General features: G+C 42.9%; 1 protein-coding gene across 2 annotated transcripts in view; it reads left to right on the top strand.

Moving 5' to 3' along the window:
* Positions 1 to 695: 695 nt before the first annotated feature.
* slc37a2 (solute carrier family 37 member 2) overlaps positions 696 to 21,613 on the top strand; it is a 64,612-nt gene continuing 43,694 nt past the window's right edge. For both annotated transcript variants that reach the window (XM_060846770.1, XM_060846771.1), the window contains exon 1: positions 696 to 1,169. In XM_060846770.1, the coding sequence (XP_060702753.1) occupies positions 1,108 to 1,169 (62 nt within the window). In that variant the 5' untranslated portion in view covers positions 696 to 1,107. The remainder of the gene's footprint in view (positions 1,170 to 21,613) is intronic.

A 21,613-nucleotide genomic window follows, 5' to 3' on the forward strand; every position in this document is an offset into this window, starting at 1 on the left:
TGACATGCCTGATAAACCGAATGGCATAGGAACAGGCAGGCCATTTAGTACCAGTCAAATGTATAAAGTGGTGCTGGAAAAGCACACCAAGTCTCACAGCATCCGATGAAAATCGACGTTTCGGGCAAAAACCCTTCATCGGGAAAGCTGCTGTGCTCTTCCAGCACCACTCTAATCTTAACTCTGATCTCCAGCACCTGCTGTCTTCACCTTTGCCCACTTCAATGTATGTCATCCACAGTATTCCCATAACCCTCTATTCCATTGATAATCAAAAATATATCACTTTATGCTTTAAACAAACAGACTGAGCTTCCATAGCCTTTGGGATGCATTCACCACCCTCAGCAAAAAGACTTATCCTCCTCCACCTGATTTTTAAAGGGTGCCCCTTGGTTCTAAATATCTTCCCTGCACCAATACATCAAGTATTTCACACAGTTCAATTCCGCGCGTTTCTTACAGTATCCAAAAATCTTATTGATCAAAATGGAGTACAGTTCTCAATGTGCTTTCGGCCGATAGAAAATCAAATGCATTTTGATGCAGTGAGTGAGTCATCAACGTTGCCCATCCCTTGGCGAGAAAACGCCAATCACCGCTTCAGATGGAGAGGGGGATTGAGATTTGTTTGATCTGAGCTCCACCCAGTGTGAGCACGGCACCCGTCAGTTTCATTGGTTTGCTGTCTCGTCACTCTCCGGAGGGTCACATGCAGCTGGAAGTGGCAGCTCTCTGGGTCTGGGCTGCTTGTTCAGGGAGCTGAGCTATCGATGACAGCATTCATGTGATTAAATCCCCCCCCCCCCCCAGCTGATCAGTCCCGGAAGCGTTCCGCTCTGTAACATATGTCACCTTGCCCTGCGGTTGGCTACATGATGCATTGTTTCCATGTAATGTGTTACATCATCGGGGCCGGATGGAGACCGGAGTAGTTTTAAACCGGGAGCCCTCAATCCCGGAGTCCCCAAGACCATTCCCTGGGCCGCAATTACTGAAACCGACAAACTGAGACCGGGGGCTCCTTGTGGAGTTTACCAGCTCGGGTCCTTGCTTGTTCGATCGTGTCGTTTTAACACGGAAACAAACATCGTCACCGACTGAATCATGGCAAGGGCTGCCATACCTCCAGGAATCCGCTGTATTCAGGCGTTCTCCAGAGACAGCTGGTAAGGATTGTGTGCGATATTATACCTAGCCGGGTGTCCTGCTGAAACCGAGCTTGTGTTGCCCGGTAACTGAGTCTTTAGACAAAATGCATTCTCTCCCCCCACTGACCCTTCAACTCCAATTCCGGGCAAGAAACAAAGAAAGCCATGGTCTCTGTGTGCCGCTTCATTGTGTGTCCGTCCCTGTCTTGTCTGTCCATCTTCCTTTTGCAGCAATATAATCTCCTCGGCTCTGTGCTTTTGTTACTTATCTGGTGCGAATAACTCCCTTAATAGCTGGCTCGCAGAGTCTGCAAGTTTTACTTCTGCCTGCAAGCGGATACCACCTTTCACTGCTGTTCCTGAGCTCCCACCTCGCCTGTCATTACCTGCTGCCATGCTCCTTATCCTTATCCTCTCCCACAGTACCACCACCTCTCTCCTTTTCAATTTGTTAAAACCACTTTCTTTTCCCACTGTATAACAGTCATTGCAACGATTTTCTCCTGTCCAGTTTCCTCGCTAAGTTTCAGATCTTTAGTACGAGTTCTCCTAATCAATTCAGCCAACTGTTTCTTCCTGACTTCCAAAGATAATTGTGCAAAATTGTATGCTGTTGTAATAAAAGCAAAATACAGCAATGTGTTGGAGATCTGAAATAAAACAGAAGGTGTGGAAGAAACTGATCAGGGCTGGAAGCATTGTGGAGGGAGGAAGCTTTTGAGTCCAGTATGAGGGGTCACAATTTCAAGTTTGTCAACACGAGAGCTAGGAGTGAGCAGGAGAAACCTCTTTACTCAGAGAGTTGTTAGGGTTCGGGAAGTGCTGCCTGGTGGTTCAGTGGTTAGCACTGCTGCCTCGTAGCGCCAGGGACCTGGGTTTGATTCCAACCTTGGGCGAAAGTCTGCATGGAGTTTGGACATTTCCCCCATGTCTCCGGGTGCTCTGGTTTCCACAGTACAGAGATGTGTAGGTTCGTTGAATTGGCCATGCTAGATTGCCCATAGTGTTCAGGATGTGTAGGTTAGGTGCATTAGTCGGGATGGGGGGGGGGGGGCGGTGGTGTGGAGATGTAACATTGTAGGGGAATGGGTCTGGGTAGGATATTCTCCGGAGAGTCTGTGTGGCCATTTTTGGCCAAGTGGCCAGTTTCCACACTGCAGGGATTCTATGGGAGAGCATTGTACTCTTGCTGTCTGATTATATATGACCATGTAAATCGATGATGTCTGAGGCTTGGTGATAAGTTAGCTAGCTGGTGTGTTTGTGCTGCGGAATGATGTCAACCGTCCAAGTTCAGTCCCAGTGCTAGCTCTGTGAGCTCATTGAGATTGACTTGCCTTCCCTTGTCGCAGCTGAAAATGTGTTGCTGGAAAAGCGCAGCAGGTCAGGCAGCATCCAAGGAACAGGAAATTCGACGTTTTGGGCATAAGCCCTTCATCAGGAACCTTATGCCCAAAATGTCGAATTTCCTATTCCTTGGATGCTGCCTGACCTGCTGCGCTTTTCCAGCAACACATTTTCAGCTCTGATCTCCAGCATCTGCAGACCTCACTTTCCCTTGTCGCAGCCTTGTGCCCCTCAAGATGTATAAGCACTCCCCTCGCTCGACTGGAGAACAATGCTTTTTGAGCGCAATGGCTAATAATGTACCTACACCATTGTTGTGATAATGCAGAATACAGCAGGCATTTTAGAATACTTCATGCTCTTCAGTTTTTCATCTATTTATGTATAGCATAATTTCTCAGTCAAAAGTTTGTGTGGTATGATGATATGTAACTGTGTCTAGACTTTGTCACCTTTTTAAAAGAATAGTTTGCTACAAGTTTAGAAATGCAGAGAAGCAATTTTATTTTTTATCAGTATCTCATTTATATGTTGTCTGTTAAAGCATAGATCCTGAGGGGTGTTAACATGTTAGATGTGGAGAAGATGTTTTCTCTTATGGGAGAATCTATAAATAGTGTTTACACATTTTGTACTAATTTTAAAAAACAGGGTCACCCATTTAGGCAATGGCTTCATCCCTGGCATTTTAGTATGCCAATGTATGCAGGGGTTAGCATTCTCAGCACCAGGGACTCAGGTTCAATCCCAACCTCAGGTGACTGTGCGGCGTATGCACATTCTCTCCATTTCTGTGGGTTTCCACTGGGTGCTTAGTTTCCTTTCATAGTCCAAAGATGTGCAGGTTAAGTGGACTGGCTGTGGGAAAGGCTAGGAGGTGTGATCTGGTTGGGATGCTAGTCGGAGTGTTGGTGTGGTCTCAATGGGCTGAATGGCCTGCTTCCATACTGCAGGGATTCTGATTCAAAACAGATGAGAAGTTTTAAGAGTCACAAGTCTCTAGCACACACTCTGCTTCTGACCCCTTTTTCAGGAAGGGAGAGTTTCTCTGAATAATTTTAAGTCCGATGGATACGTTTGCTAAACTTTCCACTCCCTTGCTTATCGGGTGGACAGAAATGTAGGTTTGAGGTCATTCTCCACAGCCATAATATTGTTAACTGGTGAAGCAGGTTTGAGGGGCTGAATGGCCTACCTCTAGTTGTGTTTAAAGACTAAACTGCATTGGAAATGGTCCAGCTCTCTGGCATGTTGCTCAGCTCTGCTTTGCTTCCATTGGGCTGAACTGAAATGGCAGACCTTGGATAATTTGGGCATAATACCATTTGCAGCAGGGTTTGAGGTTATAACATAAAAGCAACTGTGTCTGATGTCTGTATTCCTTAAATTGAAATAAGAATAGTGAAAGTTTTTTTTGGTTGACAGGCAACAGAACTGAAACTGCTGACATTACATGTTCCTGTTCTCTTGAACCCATCCCTTCCCTCAATTGCTTTCCTCTGTTATCGAGTCATCTACAGTTTGACATTAGTCACATGAAATAGGATATCTGAAAAACTGTCAGAGCTGTATATATAACTTTACATCATATTAACTACTTCATCCCTGGCATTTTAGTATGCAAATATTAACAACATGTTCATTTAGCTTAAATTTGTAACATTTTAAATTGAAGTAGTATTGTATTTATACAACAACCATTCACAACCTCAAGCATGTACCACAAGTACTTCAAAAGTATTTTTTTTTAATGTTATTAAGTCTTGTCACTTTTATTGTGTCCAAGGATATTTTGGCCACATTGAAGTCAACAATAAAAAGGCCATTGGTTAATATGATCTGACTATGTTTACACTGCAAGTCTGTGGAAGTAATTTGCAGTTGAAGTATTAGAATTCAGGAGGAGCAGGGGTTAATTAGAGTCATAGAGATGTACAGCACGGAAACAGACCCTTCGGTCCAACTCGTCCATGCCAACCAGATATCCCAACCCAATCTAGTTCCACGTCCCAGCACCCAACCCACATCCCTCCAAACTGTACCTATCCGTATGCCCATCCAGATGCCTTTTAAATGTTGCAATTGTACTAGCCTTCACAACTTCCTTTGACCGCTCAGTCCATACACTTACCATCCTCTGCATGAAAAAGTTACCCCCTAGGTCTAAACCTATGCCCTCTAGTTCTGGACTCCCCCACCTCAGGGATAAGAACTTGTCAACTTACCCAATCCATGTCCCTCATGATTTTGTAAACTTCTATAAGATCACACCTCAGCTCTGACTCTCCAGGGAAAACAGCCCCAGCCTATTCAACCTCTCCTTTTACCTCAAATCCTCCAACCCTGGCAACATTCTTGTAAATCTTTTCTGAACTCTGGCAACAGCTTTCCGATAGGAAGGAGACCAGAATTGCACGCAATATTCCAAAATTGCCCTAACCAATGTCCTGTACAGCTGCAACATGACCTCCCAACTCCTGTACTCAATACTCTGACCAGTAAAGGAAAGCATACCACAAACCTTCACTATTCTATCTGCCTGCAAATCTACTTTCAAGGAGCTATGAACCTGCATTCCAAGGTCACGTTGTTCAGCAACACTCCCTCGGACCTTATCATTAAGTGTATAGGTCCTGTTAAGATATGCTTTCCCAAAGTGCGCACCTCGCATTTATGTAAATTAAACTCCATCTGCCACTTCTCGGCCCATTGGCCCATCTGATCAAGATCCCATTGTAATCTAAGGTAATCACCTTTGCTCTCCACTCCACTTCCAAATTTGGTGTCATCTGCAAACTTCCTAATTATACCTCCTATGTTCATATCTAAATCATTTTTATAAATGACTAAAGGTAGTGGACCCAGTCCCGATCCTTGTGGCACTTCACTGGTCACAGGCTTCCAGTCTGAAAAACAACCCTCCACCACCACCCTCTTTCTTCTACCTTTGAGTCAGTTCTGTATCCAAATGGCTATTCTCCTTGTATTCCATGAGATCTAACCTTGCTAATCAGTCTCCCATGTGGAACCTTGTTGAACGCCTTACTGAAGTCTGTCTACTGCTCTACCCTCATCAATCTTCTTTGTTACTTCTTCAAAAACTCAATCAAGTTTGCGAGGTATTTTTTTCCCATGGACAAAGCCATGTTGACTATCCCTAATCAGTCCTTGCCTTTCCAAATGCATGTACATTCTGTCCCTCAGGATTCCCTCCAACAATTTGCCCACCACCGACATCAGGCTCACTGGTCCATAGTTCCCCGGCTTGTCCTTACCACCTTTCTTAATAATGGTACCATGTTAGCCAACCTCCAGTCTTGTGGCACCTCACCTGTTACCTTCCCTAGCTTCCCACAGAGTTCTAGGGTACACCTGATCAGCTCCTGGGGATTTATCCACTTTTGTGTTTCAAGGCATCCAGCACTTCCTCCTCTATAATGTGGACATTTTTCAAGATGTCAACATCTATTTCCCTACATTCTATATCTTCCTTGTCCTTTTCCACAGTTAAACACTGGTGCAAAATACTCATTTAGTATCTTACCCCATCTCCTACAGCTCCACACAAAGGCCACTTTGCTGATCTTAGAAGGGCCCTATTCCCTCCCTAGTTACCCTTTAGTCCTTAATGTATTTGCATTCTCCTTAACCCTCTTCGCCAAAGCTGCCTCATGTCCCCTTTTTGCCCTCCTGATTTCTCTCTTAAGTATACTCCCACTGCCTTTGGACTCTTTTAAGGATTCACTCGATCTATCCTGTCGATACCTGACATATGCTTCCTTCTTTTTCTTGACCAAACCCTCAATTTCTTTAGTCATCCAGCATTCTCTATACCTGCCAGTCTTTCCTTTCACACTAACAGGGATATACTGTCTCTGCACTTGAGGGAAGTGGCTGAAGGTCTTGTTAGAAAGATGGATTTTTGTTGGGAGGTGGGTAGCAAGGCAAAGACTATTTGGGAGCAAGTTCAAGCCTGAGGTGGAAAGTGCTTGAAGGTTCTTAAGGGGTTTGTTTTAACGCATGTCCCAATAGAGGTGAATTAGTGCTGAAGGTTGTGGGTGTATTGTAATATTAACAACTCTCAGCAGTTGGAATATCAAAGTCGAGGGTTTCTGGAATTACATAATGTTACTGACTTTGCATTTGTGGAAGTGGGACTGATTTCAGCAGAACTGTAGCCAACTCTATATTATTCAACTTTCTCCAATGATTTCTGTTAAGTGGACTTTCCCCTCTACTTATGGCTTTTAACAGCAAACCTGGAGTCACCAAATTACTACACATTCGCTTCTCTTGATCAAATACAGTGCTGCAAGTAATGAAAATTGTCTTTTATAATTTAAAGTTTATTATTTCATGAAATGTCGACATCACTTGTCCAAGAGAGCAGTTAAGAGCCAACTGTGTGTTGTCATATGTAGGCCAGACAAAATGAGAGTGACAGATTGCTTTCTCCAAAGGTCATTAGTTAACCTGATGGGTTTTTACAACAATCAGTTGGTTATGGGGTCACCACGAGACTAGCTTTTCACTCCAAATTTTTATTAAATTCAAACATTGCCATAGTGAAATGCCCTCAAACATTAGCTTCAGGTTCTGGAATACCAGTCTGTTGACTTAACCACAAAGTCACCATTTCTCCAATACATTGCTCATCCTGCACAGGTTCCATACCCTGGCTTTGCAACTGAAGAAAGGTTATATATTGGAGCTGAGAGGTCTTAATCAATTTCTTTCAGTCTTATCGTTTTTTTTATATAAATAAGTAGAACTAATTAAACATATAGGCATATCTCACAAAGGGCCATTAATTCTTTCTTGTGGAGTGGAAGGTGAATTTTGCACAGAATAATAGCATGGATTTTCATTGCTGAGACTGAAGCTGTGTCAAGTGGTCAGTACTGACTGACCGAATGCTCCTGACTGGTGCAGTTTGCCTTCAGTGTCCAAGCATTCCTTTTGAAATGTTTGTTTGGTGACTTTTTTTTTCAGGCATTGACTTTTTGCCAGTCTCTGTGCCCCTGAATTTTATAAACACATGACCAGAACCTGTGAACATTTCAGTGGGAATGGGTTCGAGGAGGAACAGGAAATCTAAAAGTTGTGATTTCAGGATCCATTCACTTTGGAAAGTGGTTTGTTACTTGGTACTGCATTTACTGTTTAAAAAAACAAGTCTTTTGTAATTTGTTGATCTATCAAGATAGTGAAAAGTGGTGTTTTGTGTGTTCTACAGGAAGATCATACCATACAGAGTGCATCAGGGTAGCAGCACAGTGCAGAACAGTGTCACAGCCACAAAAAGAATGTACCATTTGAGAGTTCTGTTCAAAAGACTGAATAGTGTTTTTGAATTTGTACACTTCTTCAAACTTTCTTCTTCTGCCTGAGAGGACAGTATAACCAGAGTGGGAGGGGTCTTTAATTATGTTGGTTGCTTTTCCAAGGCAGAGGGAAGTATACATGCAAGTCTGAATTTGAAGATTGAAAGTTTAACTCCAATTCCAGAACCTTGAGGACACATCCAGGCTGATGTGATGCTGCACTCAGTACTGCCAAGATAGGAATATTGTTGGACTCGTGAAGATCTGTAATCATGCTGATTAGGAGAAAGTGAGGACTGCAGATGCTGGAGATCAGAGTCGGGAAGTGTGGTGCTGGGAAAGCGCGCAGGTCAGGCAGCACCTGAGGAGCAGGAAAATAAAGGTTTCAGGCAAAACCCATTCATAGGGAATGACACTTGTGAGCTGAGGGAAGTGAAGAGATAAATAAGGTGGGGTGGAGCTGGGGGGTTGAGAGGGGGAAGGTAGCTGAGAGTGCGATAGATGGAGGTGAAGGTAATGGTGAGAGGATGGAACGGGTAGAGGGAAGGAAGCTGGACAGGCCATGAGGATGATGCCGAGATGGGGAACTAGGATAAGGTGGGGATAGAGGGGAAATGACGAAACTGGTGAAATCCACATTGCCATGTGGTTGGAGGGTCCCAAGGTGGAAGATGAATCATTCGTTAGGGTGTGGCAATGGAGGAAGCCCAGGACTTGCATGTCTTTGGCAGAGTGGGAGGGGAAGTTGAAATGTTTGGCTACAGGACGATGGGGTTGGGTGGTACGGGTGTCCCAGAGATGTTCTCTGAAGTGTTCTGCAAGTAGGCGTCCTGTCTCCCCAGTGTAGAGGAGACCGCATCGGGAGCAATGGATTCTGAAATTGACAGTTAAATAATCATGCTGGTTAGCAGAGCCAGGGGAATGGTCTGAGAGTCTGCCAATAAATAGTACTGAGTCAGGGAGGAAAGTCCGGGTACTTAAGGTTGTGTGGGAGCATTGAGGATTGAGCTGAGAATATACGGTTGGGAATTGGTGTGAAGGAAGAGAAATAAGAAAAGGGAAGCTGTGAACCTTCAGTAATTTCTTTTTATTTTCAACTCTTTTAAGCAGCCACAGTTTTACAGCACGCATACTGACTTTTACCCACCACGTTCGACACAATGACATTTCTGTGACTTCCATTTCAAATAGCGGGGGTGCTTTTTGGTTTAAAGTCTCATCCAATGACTGCACCACTGACCTTGCAGAACACACTCAATCTGTTTGAGTGGGACCTGCACCAATCAACATTGATATGAGTAAGAGGGCTATTACTGAGGAAAGCCTGATGTTTCTGGTATGCTCTTTATTTTAGCTTGAGGCAAAAGCTCTTAACCTGGTCTTATTGTTGTGGCTTGAAATTTCTATTTGTTGTTTACCTACTGTGTGGTGCAGTGTGAGAGTTCTTCGTCTGGACACCGGAAGTTAAGGGCTGTTTCAGGTCCTTAGCTCATTGAGCTGGAAGCTAAAGTATATCCCATGTTAAATAAGAAAATCCTATATTTTTTAATATCAGGATAAATCTTTAACAACTGACTTTCTGTATACGTTTGTGTTGGATCAGTTATTAGATATAAAACTGTACTAGCATTCCCAAAAGAAACAAATTCTGCATGCCATGTAATTTGATATACAAATCAGTCAAGTGATAAGTTTTGTATTTGAAATTACAAAGTGCTTTGACTGTGGCATATTTTGCATATTAAATCATTCTGAGGAGCACTTTCTTGGCCTGTGACTGAAATGAACAAGTCACCAAATGTCAAGAGAATACTAGGGAAATCTAGTTTCAATTTTTATTTTCAGTTCGGTCTATTCCAATAAAGAAGTTAATCCTACAGTTCAAATCCCTCCATGACCTCACTAAAGCCCACCACAGAACTATAGAATTTCGACAGTGCGGAGGCCATTCAGCCTATCAAGTCTGCAGCGACCATCCAAAGAGCATCCCTCTGTGGCCCTGCATTTCCTATGACTAATCCGCCTAACCCTACACACACCTGGATACTATAAGGCAGTTTAGCATGGGCAATCCAGCTGGTTGGGGCTGTTAAGCTGTTTTAATCAGGGAGTGTCAGGTGTTCTGGTTACTCGTGGAGCCAGCTCTGAGCTAGCTGGGTAAGTGCCATGTACTATGCATGGGTAAGTCTGCACATCTTTGGAGTGTGGAAGTAAACAGGAGCGCACACTGGAAACCCACACAGACACAGGAAAACTCCACACAGACAGTTGTGTGAGGGTGGAACCGAACCCGGTCCCTGGTGCTGTGAGGCAGCAGTGTTAACCATTGAGCCATCCACATCCCTGTCAGTGTCAGAGCACAGAAACAGACCCTTTAGTTCAACCAGTCCATGCTGAACATAATCCCAAACTAAAAATTGAAGTTCTAAATTGGAGAAAGGCCAATTTTGACAGTATTGGGCAAGAACTTTCGAAAGCTGATTGGAGGCAGATGTTCACAGGTAAAGGGATGGCTGGAAAATGGGAAGCCTTCGAAATGAGACAACAAGAATCCAGAGAACGTATATTCCTGTCAGGGTGAAAGGGAAGGCTGGTAGGTATGGGGAATGCTGGATGACCAAAGAAATTGTGTTTTTTTTAAGAAGAAGAAGGAAGCATATGTCAGGTACAGACAGGATAGATCGAGTGAATCCTTACAGTATAAAGGAAGTAGGAGTATACTTAAGAGGGAAATCAGGAGGGTAAAACGGGGACATGAGATAGCTTTGGCAAATAGAATTCAGGAGAATCCAAAGGATTTTTAAAAATATTTTAAGGATGAAAGAGTAACTAGGGAGAGAATAGGGCCCCTCAAAGATCAGCAAGGCAGCCTTTGTGTGGAGCCACAGAAAATAGGGGAGATACTAAATGAATATTTTGCATCAGTATTTACTGTGGAAAAGGATATGGAAGATGAAGACTGTAGGGAAATAGATGGTGACATCTTGCAAAATGTCCAGATTACAGAGGAGGAAGTGCTAGATGTCTTGAAACGGTTAAAAATGGATAAATCCCTAGGACCTGGTCATATGTACCCGAGAACTGTCTGGGAAGCTAGAGAAGTGATTGCTGGGCCTCTTGCTGAGATATTTGTATGATCAATAGTCACAGGTGAGGTGCCGGAAGACTGGAGGTTGGCAAATGTGGTGCCACTGTTTAAGAAAGGCGGTAAAGACAAGCCAGGGAACTATAGACCGGTGAGCCTGATCTCGGTGGTGGGCAAGTTGTTGGAGGGAATCCTGAGGGACAGGACGTACATATATTTGGAAAGGCAAGGACTGATTAGGGATAGTCAACATGGCTTTGTGCGTGGGAAATCATGTCTCACAAACTTGATTGAGTTTTTTGAAGAAGTAACAAAGAAGATTGAGGGCAGAGCAGTAGATGTGGTCAATATGGACTTCAGTAAGGAGTTCGACAAGGTTCCCCATGGGAGACTGATTAGCATCCCATCCATGGGAGGGTTGTTTTTCTGACTGGAGGCCTGTGACCTGTGGAGTGCCGCAAGGATCCGTACTGGGTACTGTACTTTTTGTAATTTACATAAATGATTTGGATGCGAGCGTAAGAGGTACAGTTGGTAAGGTTGCAGATGACACCAAAATTGGAGGTGCAGTGGACAGCGAAGAGGGTTACCTCGGATTACAACAGATGGACCAATAGGCTGAGAAGTGGAAGATGGAGCTTAATTCAGATAAATGCGAGATGCTGCATTTTGGGAAAGCAAATCTTAGCAGGACTTATGCACTTGATGGTGAGGTCCCAGGTGTGTTGCTGAACAAAGGGACCCTGGAGTGCAGGTTCATAGCTCCTTGAAAGTGTAGTCGCAGGTAGATTGGATAGTGAAAAAGGTGTTTGGTATGCTTTCCTTTATTGGTCAGAGTATTGGGTACAGGCGTTGGGAGGTCATGTTGCGGCTGTACAGGACATTGGTTAGGCCACTGTTGGAATATTGCATGCAATTCTGGTCTCCTTCCTATCAGAAAGACATTGTGAAACTTGAAAAGGTTCGGAAAAGATTTAAAAGAATGTTGCCAGGGTTGGAGGATCTGAGCTACAGGGAGAGGCTGAACAGGCTGGGGCTGTTTTCTCTGGACCGTTGTAGGCTGAGGGGTGACCTTATGGCGGTTTACAAAATTATGAGGGGCATGGATAGGAATAATAGGCAAAGTCTTTACCCTGGGGTCGGGGAGTCCAGAACTAGAGGGCATAGGTATAGGGTGAGAGGGGAAAGATATAAAAGAGACCTAAGGGGCAACTTTTTCACGCAGAGAGTGGTAAGTGTATGGAATGAGCTGCCAGAGGATGTGGTGGAGGCTGGTACAATCGCAACATGTAAGAGGCATTTGGATGGGTATATGAATATGTGAGAAACAAAGCTCACTCACTTCAATAATTTCAGTCCGAGACAAGATCTGAAGCAATCAGTATGTTTATTATACGCTTGCAAGCATGGTGCCTGGAATTGGCACACAGAGTTTAGTAAGTACGTATCTTATATAGTATTCACTACTCCAAACCCGGTGCCCATTACTATTGTTTATCTCCTGCCTTATCCTGCCTTGTGCATAACAAAGTACAAGTTTTTCTCGGCCATTTCACCACATCCTTCTGTGGCCCATTGTGAGGTATATCCTTCTTCATGATTATCTACTTCCTCCGCATGTGCGATTTCCTCCTTTTCCCTAACCATATTGATCCTTATGACCTTTTAATTGGGGTTTGTTTTTGTGTTTTTGCAAAAGTGGGAAATATGCTTATAGCTACTGCTTGCACAAGCATATCTGGCTTAACCTACATCCTCACAGCACCTTATCTATTTGCCTACCATTGTTAGCAGGCACGTTTCATTCTTGCTTTCACATTTTAGCTAATACAAAAACAATTATATATTTCCCCCACATAGTTTTCATTCTTGTTGACTCAGCTTTTGGGTTGAAACAATTATACACTGGTGTGAGTGCATTTACCTTGCATAAGTAATTATGATTGCAGAAGTAAGATTATTTTACCTATATCCCACAAATAGGAAGGGTTTGGAGGGATATGAGGCAGGTGCTGGCAGGTGGGACTACATTGGGTTGGGATATCTGGTTGGCATGGACGAGTTGGACCGAATGTTTCCATTCTGTACTTCTCTATGACTGTATGGCTACCCGCGATCCTAAGATGAAAAGAATAAGCTGAAAATGTGTTGCTGGTCAAAGCACAGCCCTACCTTTGTTCATATAAAAATGCAATACCTTGCATTTGTCCAGATTGAACTCCACCTGTTGTTTTTCAGCCCATTGACCCATTTGATCAAGATCGCTTCTTCACTGACTTCTATGTCACCAATTTTGCTGATGTCCACAAACTTACTAACCATGCTTTCTATATTCTCATCTAAGTCATTTTATGTAAATTACAAACAGAAGAGGAGCCTGAACCAATCCCTTTGGAATGCTGTTTTCCACAGGCCTCTAGTCTGCGAAACAACCCTCCACCACTCTGTCTCCTGCCATTAAGCCAATAATGTATCCAGTTGGCACTGGAATCCCATGTAGACAATATCTCTTACACTGCCATCCAATTCCAGATCTATGGTGCCCAAGATTACTTTAAACTGATGTGTGAACTTGCACAGTGAGTTGGGTGTGTTCTTGTAGGAAGGTGTGGCTTACTGCTTCAAACTTCAAGAAAAATTGGAGTGCACCTTACAGAACTGGTTTTACGGTCTTAATTGTTCATTTTGGAAGATCAATTGCTGACCTTTATTGTCCTATTCAGCTGATTCGGCCTATGAGCTCACAATCAAATTCACCTTTTTTTTCTTCACCTGTAGTCTGATTAAAAATTTTCCCTTTCAGCTACTTATTTTCCCCCTTCAAGAATCCCTTTTGACAGTTGCAATATCTAAATCTGCCTCTCCCACTCTTAAAAGTACATTGGCTGAATCAAAAATCCCTTGATGTCCTTTCTTGAAACAGTACTTTCTCTACCCTTTCCTAGCTTGATTCTGGCTCATGCCTGTGATCAAGGCTAGAACATTAATGATTCTTTAGTGGTAGTGTTCCCACTTCTGAGTCAGGTGACTGAGGTTCAAGTCTCTCCTACTTGAGAGTAACATTTCTGGTTTTGTTTTTTTTTAAATGTCTAAAATGATTCTCCAACCTTGTGGTGATGCTCCATGTCCATCATTTTTGTTTTAGTATTGTTAATATTTAGCACTTGTATTTGTCAACCGTGTTAATTTTTTTTAAAAAAGGGCATGAAGTTGCATCATTGATCTTGCAGCTTGTGGACTGCTTGTGACGTTGTGCGTGAACAGTTTGTATTAGTTTAATTTTGTTCAGTGATATTGATTTAGCCTTTGACTCTGTGAAATGTTCAAATGTCCTTCTTACTTCAAACTTGGTCTGTGTTAGTACAAATTAAACTCTTAAAGTGCCTGAAGGAATACTTGGAATCAGTACTATTGCCATTATTCTACTTGAATCCAAGTAGTTGCCAGAGGACTGTAGAGATGTGCTGTCATTACAGAGACAACTGGTGATGTTTAAACCTGGTGATCACCAGGCTTTTGAGAAGCAAATTTGGACCTTTATCATAACCTCAGCTGGTGCAGAAAATGAACCTGCATCATTGATGTTGCTCTGCATTGCAAACCAGCCATCTAGCCAACTGTGCTAACATGGATAATGCGTGTAATTGGACATTGATCAATGCAACTGGAGCTGTCAATTAAACTGTTTATTTAAGAACAAATGAAAGGTAGGCAATGTGTGACTGAAGATTAGAAGTATAGAACAGGTGATGGATACATACGTGTGAATGGCTAACCATATTTGATTTAAGAGATCACATGCCTGGCAACTCTGGAGAACTTTGTTTACTAATGTTATAACTTTAGAATGTTGAGTTAAAAAGTCACCTTGCCTACAGTTTGGATTCTAGTAATCTCTGTTGATCCATACCTAGGCCATAACCTCTAAAGGTACACTCAATAGAAAAGATTGTGAATAGATGTGATTGATCCTTGTATCATTCTATCCATGTTTTCCATCCAGGTTTCCCCACCACTTCCCTCTTTACTGTTGAATCATTTGGCAAAGTCAGCCTGCACCTGAACAAGGTGTGAGTTCCTTGTTGCCAAAGCTGTGTCAAGCAGGGTTGTTCAAGAGAAGGAAATGTGAGGTACTATTGTGCATGTTACACTGTGTGTTTTTAGTGATTGCAATGATTTTTGTTTGTTTTAGAACTTGACTTTTTAAGCAGCAAAATAATTTGAAATAATTGGCATTATTTCCATAATTTCCAATTCGAATTGTTTTTAGACTGGATTCTCTACAATATGGAAACAGGCCTTTCAGCCCAACAAGTCCACACACCCCCTCCAAAGAGTAACCCATCCAGACCCATTCCCCTTCCCTATATTTACCCCTGACTAATGTACCTAACACTATGGGCAATTTAGCGTGGGCAATTTAGCGTGGCCAATTCACCTGGCCTGTGCATCTTTGGATTGTGGGAGGAAACCGGAGCACCCAGAGGAAACCCACGCAGACATGGGGAGAACATGCAAACTCCAAACAGACAGTCACCTGGGGCTGGACTCAAACCCAGGACCCTGGTACTGAGGCAGCAGTGCTAACCACTGAGCCACCCCACTGTTGTTCCACAGACGAAAAATATGATCGCATTACCCAGCATAATAGTCTTGAATCCAAATGAGAAGACCGTGCCTCAAAGTGTTCTGACTTCCAAACTATCTTGCAAATGAGGAATGAAACTTGCTGGCCCTGCTTTTTTTTTTGGCATTGAGCTGGGTTACTCGTTATGACAAATCAGAATAGGGAAGGCGATTGACGAGTGGTATTATCTCTGGACAGTTAATCCAGGGACCCAGATGATGTTCTGGGAACCCGGGGTTAAATCCTGCCATGGCAGTTGGTGGAATTGGAGTCTGATTTTTAAAAAAAAAACAGAATCATCATCTAATGATGACCATGAATCGATTGTCAGAAAAACTCACCTGTTGCAAGATTACATTGTCTGGATCATATACACTTTTTAGCAGAGTTCAAAAATGATTTATTTTTGCTAATTCATCTGGTGTCACACTATTTTCTGGTCTGACATTTCAGTCCTATTAATCATCTTGACGAATTAATCATCTTGACGAGCATTTACTCCTATTTACCCATTCGCATTCCAGTTGTCTTGATCAGTCTAAACAACTTCAGATTGGGTCTGACTGAAAATGGATTTAGATTTGGCAAGGGACTGCAGTTATTAATGTTAAGTTGGAAATTGGCTTAGACACTGATTTCTCAGAATCTCTATTAAGCCAGTGTTTTGAAACTTTACATTGAATATGGTCAATGATGGTTGGGTAGGGGTGGGCAAGGGAATGTGGTCTTATTCCTTTGGCTTCACTCCATTCGGTCAACAGATCTTTGCTTATCTAAACGTCAATTTGCCAAATCTATGGGTCTGTAATTCTGCCGTGGGAATAAAGGAGCAATTGATGCAATATCTACGTGGGAACTTGTGTATGGATCTCTGTCAACAACACCAAATGTTTCTGTTGCACACTGTCTCCAGTCTTATGACATTTTGATTCAGGATATGGGCTTATCAAAAGACGAGTGGAACTGAGACAGGGATCTGGGAGCTCCTCAAAAGCATGTTGTCTTTGGGTTTTTGCACATTTTGATATAAGGCTCTAGGTTAGGCTGTCAGAATTAGAAGTTATGGAGTTGCTTAAATTTTTTCTCTTTATTCTTTCATCATTCATGGTAGACCAACATTTATTGGCCATCCCTGATTGTCCAGAGGGCAGGTAAGACCCATTGCTGTGGGTCTGAAGTCACATGTAGGCCAGACCAGATAAGGATGGCAGTTTCCTTTCCTGAAGGACGTTAGTGAACCGGAGCCAACAATCGACAACAGATTCATAGTTATCATTAGACTCTTGACTTCATATTTCTGTTGAATTCAAATTCCACAATCTGCCATGGTGAGATTCAAACCTTGGTCCCAAGAACATGATCTGGGTCTCAGGATTAACAGTCCAGCGATTTAATACTATTAGACCACTGCATCCTCCCTTGTTTGCCAGCCCACTCAGCTTGTGTTGTCTGTAAGATATTACATTTTATTTAGTTCCCTCACCTAAAATCATTATTATATATTGTGAATACAGAGGAACCTCGATTATCCAGACAAGATAGGCAGGCATTATTTCATTCGAATAACTGATTATTCGGTTAATTGATTAATTGCCATTCCTCTAGGGCTCAGATATCTGTTAAGTTTGCTCCTCGTTCAGGAGACGAGGCAGCAGCACATCGCACGCTAGCCCCCGCCCGTCCCCCATCCCCCAACACCGCCCCAACCCTATCCAACACCTGTCCCTAACCTGTCCAATACCAACCCTGCCCGCCTCCTACCCCTGTCCAACACTGCCCGCAAACCCTCTTCCCCCCCACCTCCCCCATCCCTGTCCAACATCATCCTCAAACCTGCTCCCCCACCCCTGCCTAACCCCAAACCTGTCCAATATTGCCCGAGTCCCGCCCAACCCCCCCCCCCCCCCCCCCCCCGGGGCAGCCAGACTGGACACCATCAACAAGACTGTTGCTGCTGCCTTTTGCAGTGGGCGGGGGGGGAGGTGAGTCTCCAAACAGCGTACACCACACCTGTGTAGAACTCCAGAGTAAGTGTTTGGAGGGGGAGAGGGAGAGAGAGCGAGGACAAGATATCAGTCATTTGGCGATGGTGCCTGGGTTCCCATGAGTCCAGGACTGTTCTTGGCAGCATTTTAGGAAGCAGAGTTCACTTTTAATCACTGTAAATTTGTGCTAATTTCTTATGTTGGACTTTGAAATGCCTTCCAAACGTAATTATTTTGAACTGTCGTTGGCAATTTCTTATCCAATCTATTGCATTTTTTTTGAGAGAACGTAAGTAGTAGATTTGCCAAGTATGATTTTCCCACTTTGGTAAATCCATGCTGACTCTGTATAATCTTGTCACTGTCTTCCAAGTGATCTGCTATCAAATCTCTGAGAGACTAATATTGACCCCATTACCAATGTCAGGCTAACTGGTCTATTTTTATTCTCTGCCTTTTTTTTAATATAGAGTGCGGTAACATGAATTGCCTACCCTCCATTCAGTAGGAACTGTTGCAAAGACCATCCAATGCAGCCATTATTTCTAGGGCCACTTCCTCCAGTATTCTCTGATGTAGATTATCAGCCGCTGGGGATTTATTGGTTTTTATTTTAGTCCCATCATTATTTCCAATGCTATTTCCTTACTGACTTTCCTTCAATTCCTCCCCCTCACAGGACTCTGCATTCCCCAATAGTTTTGGGACATTATTCCTGTCCTCCTTTGTGAAGATAGACAGACAACAATACAAAATCACCTGATCAAGGATGGAATGTTCACTCGGTTATTGGTTGAGGCAGTAACTGTCAATGTTTGAGGTTAGATACAAGTTGGTGAGGTGGGTAAGAGCTATTCAAGCTCTCTGCTTGTGCATAGGATAAACATGAGCAGGGGGAGTTTTGGCCAGACTGTCTGTTTTCACTTTATCCTGCAAACCAAACACAACGACAAACTTTCCTGTTGTCCGACCCAATGTGCTTCAAAATACTGGTATTGGATTTTTTTTTCCCATATATAAACCAGACAGAAGGGATCTTTTGTTTATTACCCCATCCAGAAGATAGTGCCTTAAACAGTGCAGCATTCCTGGATAATGTATTCATGGCTTTGGATCAGACTTTGAATCTAATGATCTTTTGGCTGAGTGCTGCCGCTGAATCAAAGACATGCAAACCTGTGGGTTTTTTAAATGAAGAAAAATTACCTCATTGGTTTTAATCTTCCCTTCTGTCCCTATCCCTGCTGTTTTTTCCCCCTCTTGTTTAAGCGTTGTTGAGATGGAAGTCAAATCTTTTTGTTTTGCCATTAGATTAGATTAGATTAGATTTCTTACAGTGTGGAAACAGGCCCTTCAGCCCAACAAGTCCACACCGACCCGCCGAAGCGCAACCCATCCATACCCCTACATTTACCCCTTACCTAACACTACGGGCAATTTAGCATGGCCAATTCACCTGACCCGCACATCTTTGTGACTGTGGGAGGAAACCAAAGCACCCGGAGGAAACCCACGCAGACACAGGGAGAATGTGCAAACTCCACACAGTCAGTCGCCTGAGTCGGGAATTGAACCCTGGTCTCAGGTGCTGTGAAACAGCAGTGCTAACCACTGTGCCACCGTGAGGTTCCTCATCTGCCCTTGTTGACGTGGAAAACTTGTCCCTCCCTTCTGTGTATTAATGACCAGCCACCTCCCAGCTGACATTCTGGTTTAATGATTAAAAGGTAGATCAGGATGTCTTTATACTAATGGTGTAGATCTAGAGTAACTGGAGTCGACTTTTCAATACTGAAAGCCCAAGTGAAATATTATTATTTTTCTCCTCCTCCTCTCTTTGCCCATGTTCTTTGTCACTTTCTCGACCCAGCCTATTTAGTGTTGGTCCCTGTGGAACTGTTTGCCCTCTGAATTGCTTAGTCAGCTGCCGTTTTTGATGTGTGAGCTTTTGAAGTTGGTTTTACCTGAAGGAAATGCAAGCAGAAACCACTCTCAACCAATCAAAGCATTTCCTTTAGCATGACTCATTTGAAGAACTGGTTTTCTTCTTCCCGACTTGGGGACTCTGACTCTCCATTTTGTTTTTGCACTACTCCCAGGTGGAATCAACTGGTCAAAATGGAATTAATTAGGGCTCAGCTGAGCCAGTTGCGATTCTGCATTTTCCATTTTGTTGAATAAAAGAAATAGCTTGTGAAATTGCTGAGGTATCAGTTTGCAATTTGGTACAAAGTATTTGTTGCCAATACCTTTTGTGACTTTTTTTCCTTTTTTTTAGAAAAGGTTTTTGCAATATTGACCCTGTTCAATTCTTGAGGGTTTGTGGTTAATGTTGCCACGCTTTTCGATTTGATTAACCACCAGACTCCAGATACAATCCAAATGATTTCCTAGTTACCCAACAACAAAGGCAAGACTATCTGGTTCCTCTTTTCTCTTGTCCATTGCAATCTTGCTCAATTTCGGAGACAGTGGTTGGCTTGAATTTTTTAAAAAGTATTGATCTGATGTGATTTCAATAAAAAGCACTTGGTGTGCATTCACCTCACTTTTGAGGTGCAGTGAGGGATAAACTGCTTGACCACGGTCTCTTTCTTGCTATGTCCAGAATAACTTTTGTTGAGACCACTGATACCACAAAGATCTGCACTGCTGTACCATTCCCCATATGAGTTCCTGATGCCCATTATGGAGTCCACAGACTGTATCATTCCATCAAATGATACATGCGTGTTTACAGTATATATGATTCCTGGAACCGCTAATTGTAGTATAAATAGCAAAGACGTTTTGTCTTTGGTGACCATTTTAGAGCCTGATCATGAACTTTTTTTTTTAATTTGAGCAAAGTAAGTGTACCTTCTCATCCTGGTCATGATGTTTTGCAAATGGGAGGGGAAACTTTTTTCTGTCTCTGAGTGGTTAGGATCTCGAATATACCTTATTTGGAAATGTGCAGCAGGAGCTCCCACAGAGTTGTTCAAGAGGGCATGGGATGTTTCTATTCAAAAAATCAATGTGCAAGATGCATTGAAAAGTCAGGAAAATGGCACTGTCATAATGTTCTCTTGATTTATTATGTACATATACAGTGAGAAGTATTGCTTTGTTATCCAGGCCAATCATACCATGCTTAAGTATATCAGAGTAATAGAACAGAAGGAAGAATATAGTGTTACAGCTACAGAGAAGGTACAGAGAAAGATCAGCTTTCATATATTTGAGGTCTTTTCAAAAGTCTATAAGTAAGAAGAAGTTCTTTAATCTGTTAGTACATGTATTCAAACTTTTCTACCTTCTGCCCGACAGAAATGTGTATAACTGGTAGGGGTCTTTGGTTGCTTTCCCAAGGCAGCAAGAAGTATAGATGGAGTCAATGGATGGAAGGCTGATTTTCGTGATGAACTGGGCTGTGTTCACAATTCTGTAATTTCTTGTACTCTTGGACGCAGCAGTTGCCATACCAAACTATGGTGCATCTATTAAAAATTGGTAAGAATCATTGTGGGCATGCTGAATTTTCTTATCCTGTAGTGGTTCTGTTTGCCGAGCTGGAAGTTTTTGTTGCAAACGTTTCGTCCCCTGGCTGGGAGACATCATCAGTGCTGTGGAGCCTCCTGAGAAAGTAGAGGTGCTATTGTGCTTTTTAAACCTTTTATCTTCAATTTGGATGGACCAGGACTGATTGGGGATCTTTACTTCTAGGAACTCGAAGCCCTCAACCATCTCCATTTTAGCACCATTGATACAGACAGGGGCCCCACTCACTTAGTGAAGTCATTGACCACCTTCTTCATTTGCTGACATTTAGTGGAGTGATTTTGTTTTCTTTACACTGTGCTGTCAACTGCTCATTGAAATCTGAACCACCACAGTGGTATCATCAAAATTTGAAGTGGAGTTAGATCAGAATCAGTTAAATCAAGTGTATAAGAAGTATGGCAAGGTGCTGAGTATGCAGCCTTGCAGGGCATTGGTGTTGAGGATTATTGTGGAGGAGATGGTGTTGCCTATTATCACTGATGTCAAGGATCCATTTGTGGAGAGTGACGCATAAATCTAGGTCTTGGAGTTTGGAAATTACTTTGCTTGGG

The sequence above is a fragment of the Hemiscyllium ocellatum genome, chromosome 29 (assembly GCF_020745735.1).
Source record: "Hemiscyllium ocellatum isolate sHemOce1 chromosome 29, sHemOce1.pat.X.cur, whole genome shotgun sequence".
NCBI classification, from domain to species: domain Eukaryota; kingdom Metazoa; phylum Chordata; class Chondrichthyes; order Orectolobiformes; family Hemiscylliidae; genus Hemiscyllium; species Hemiscyllium ocellatum.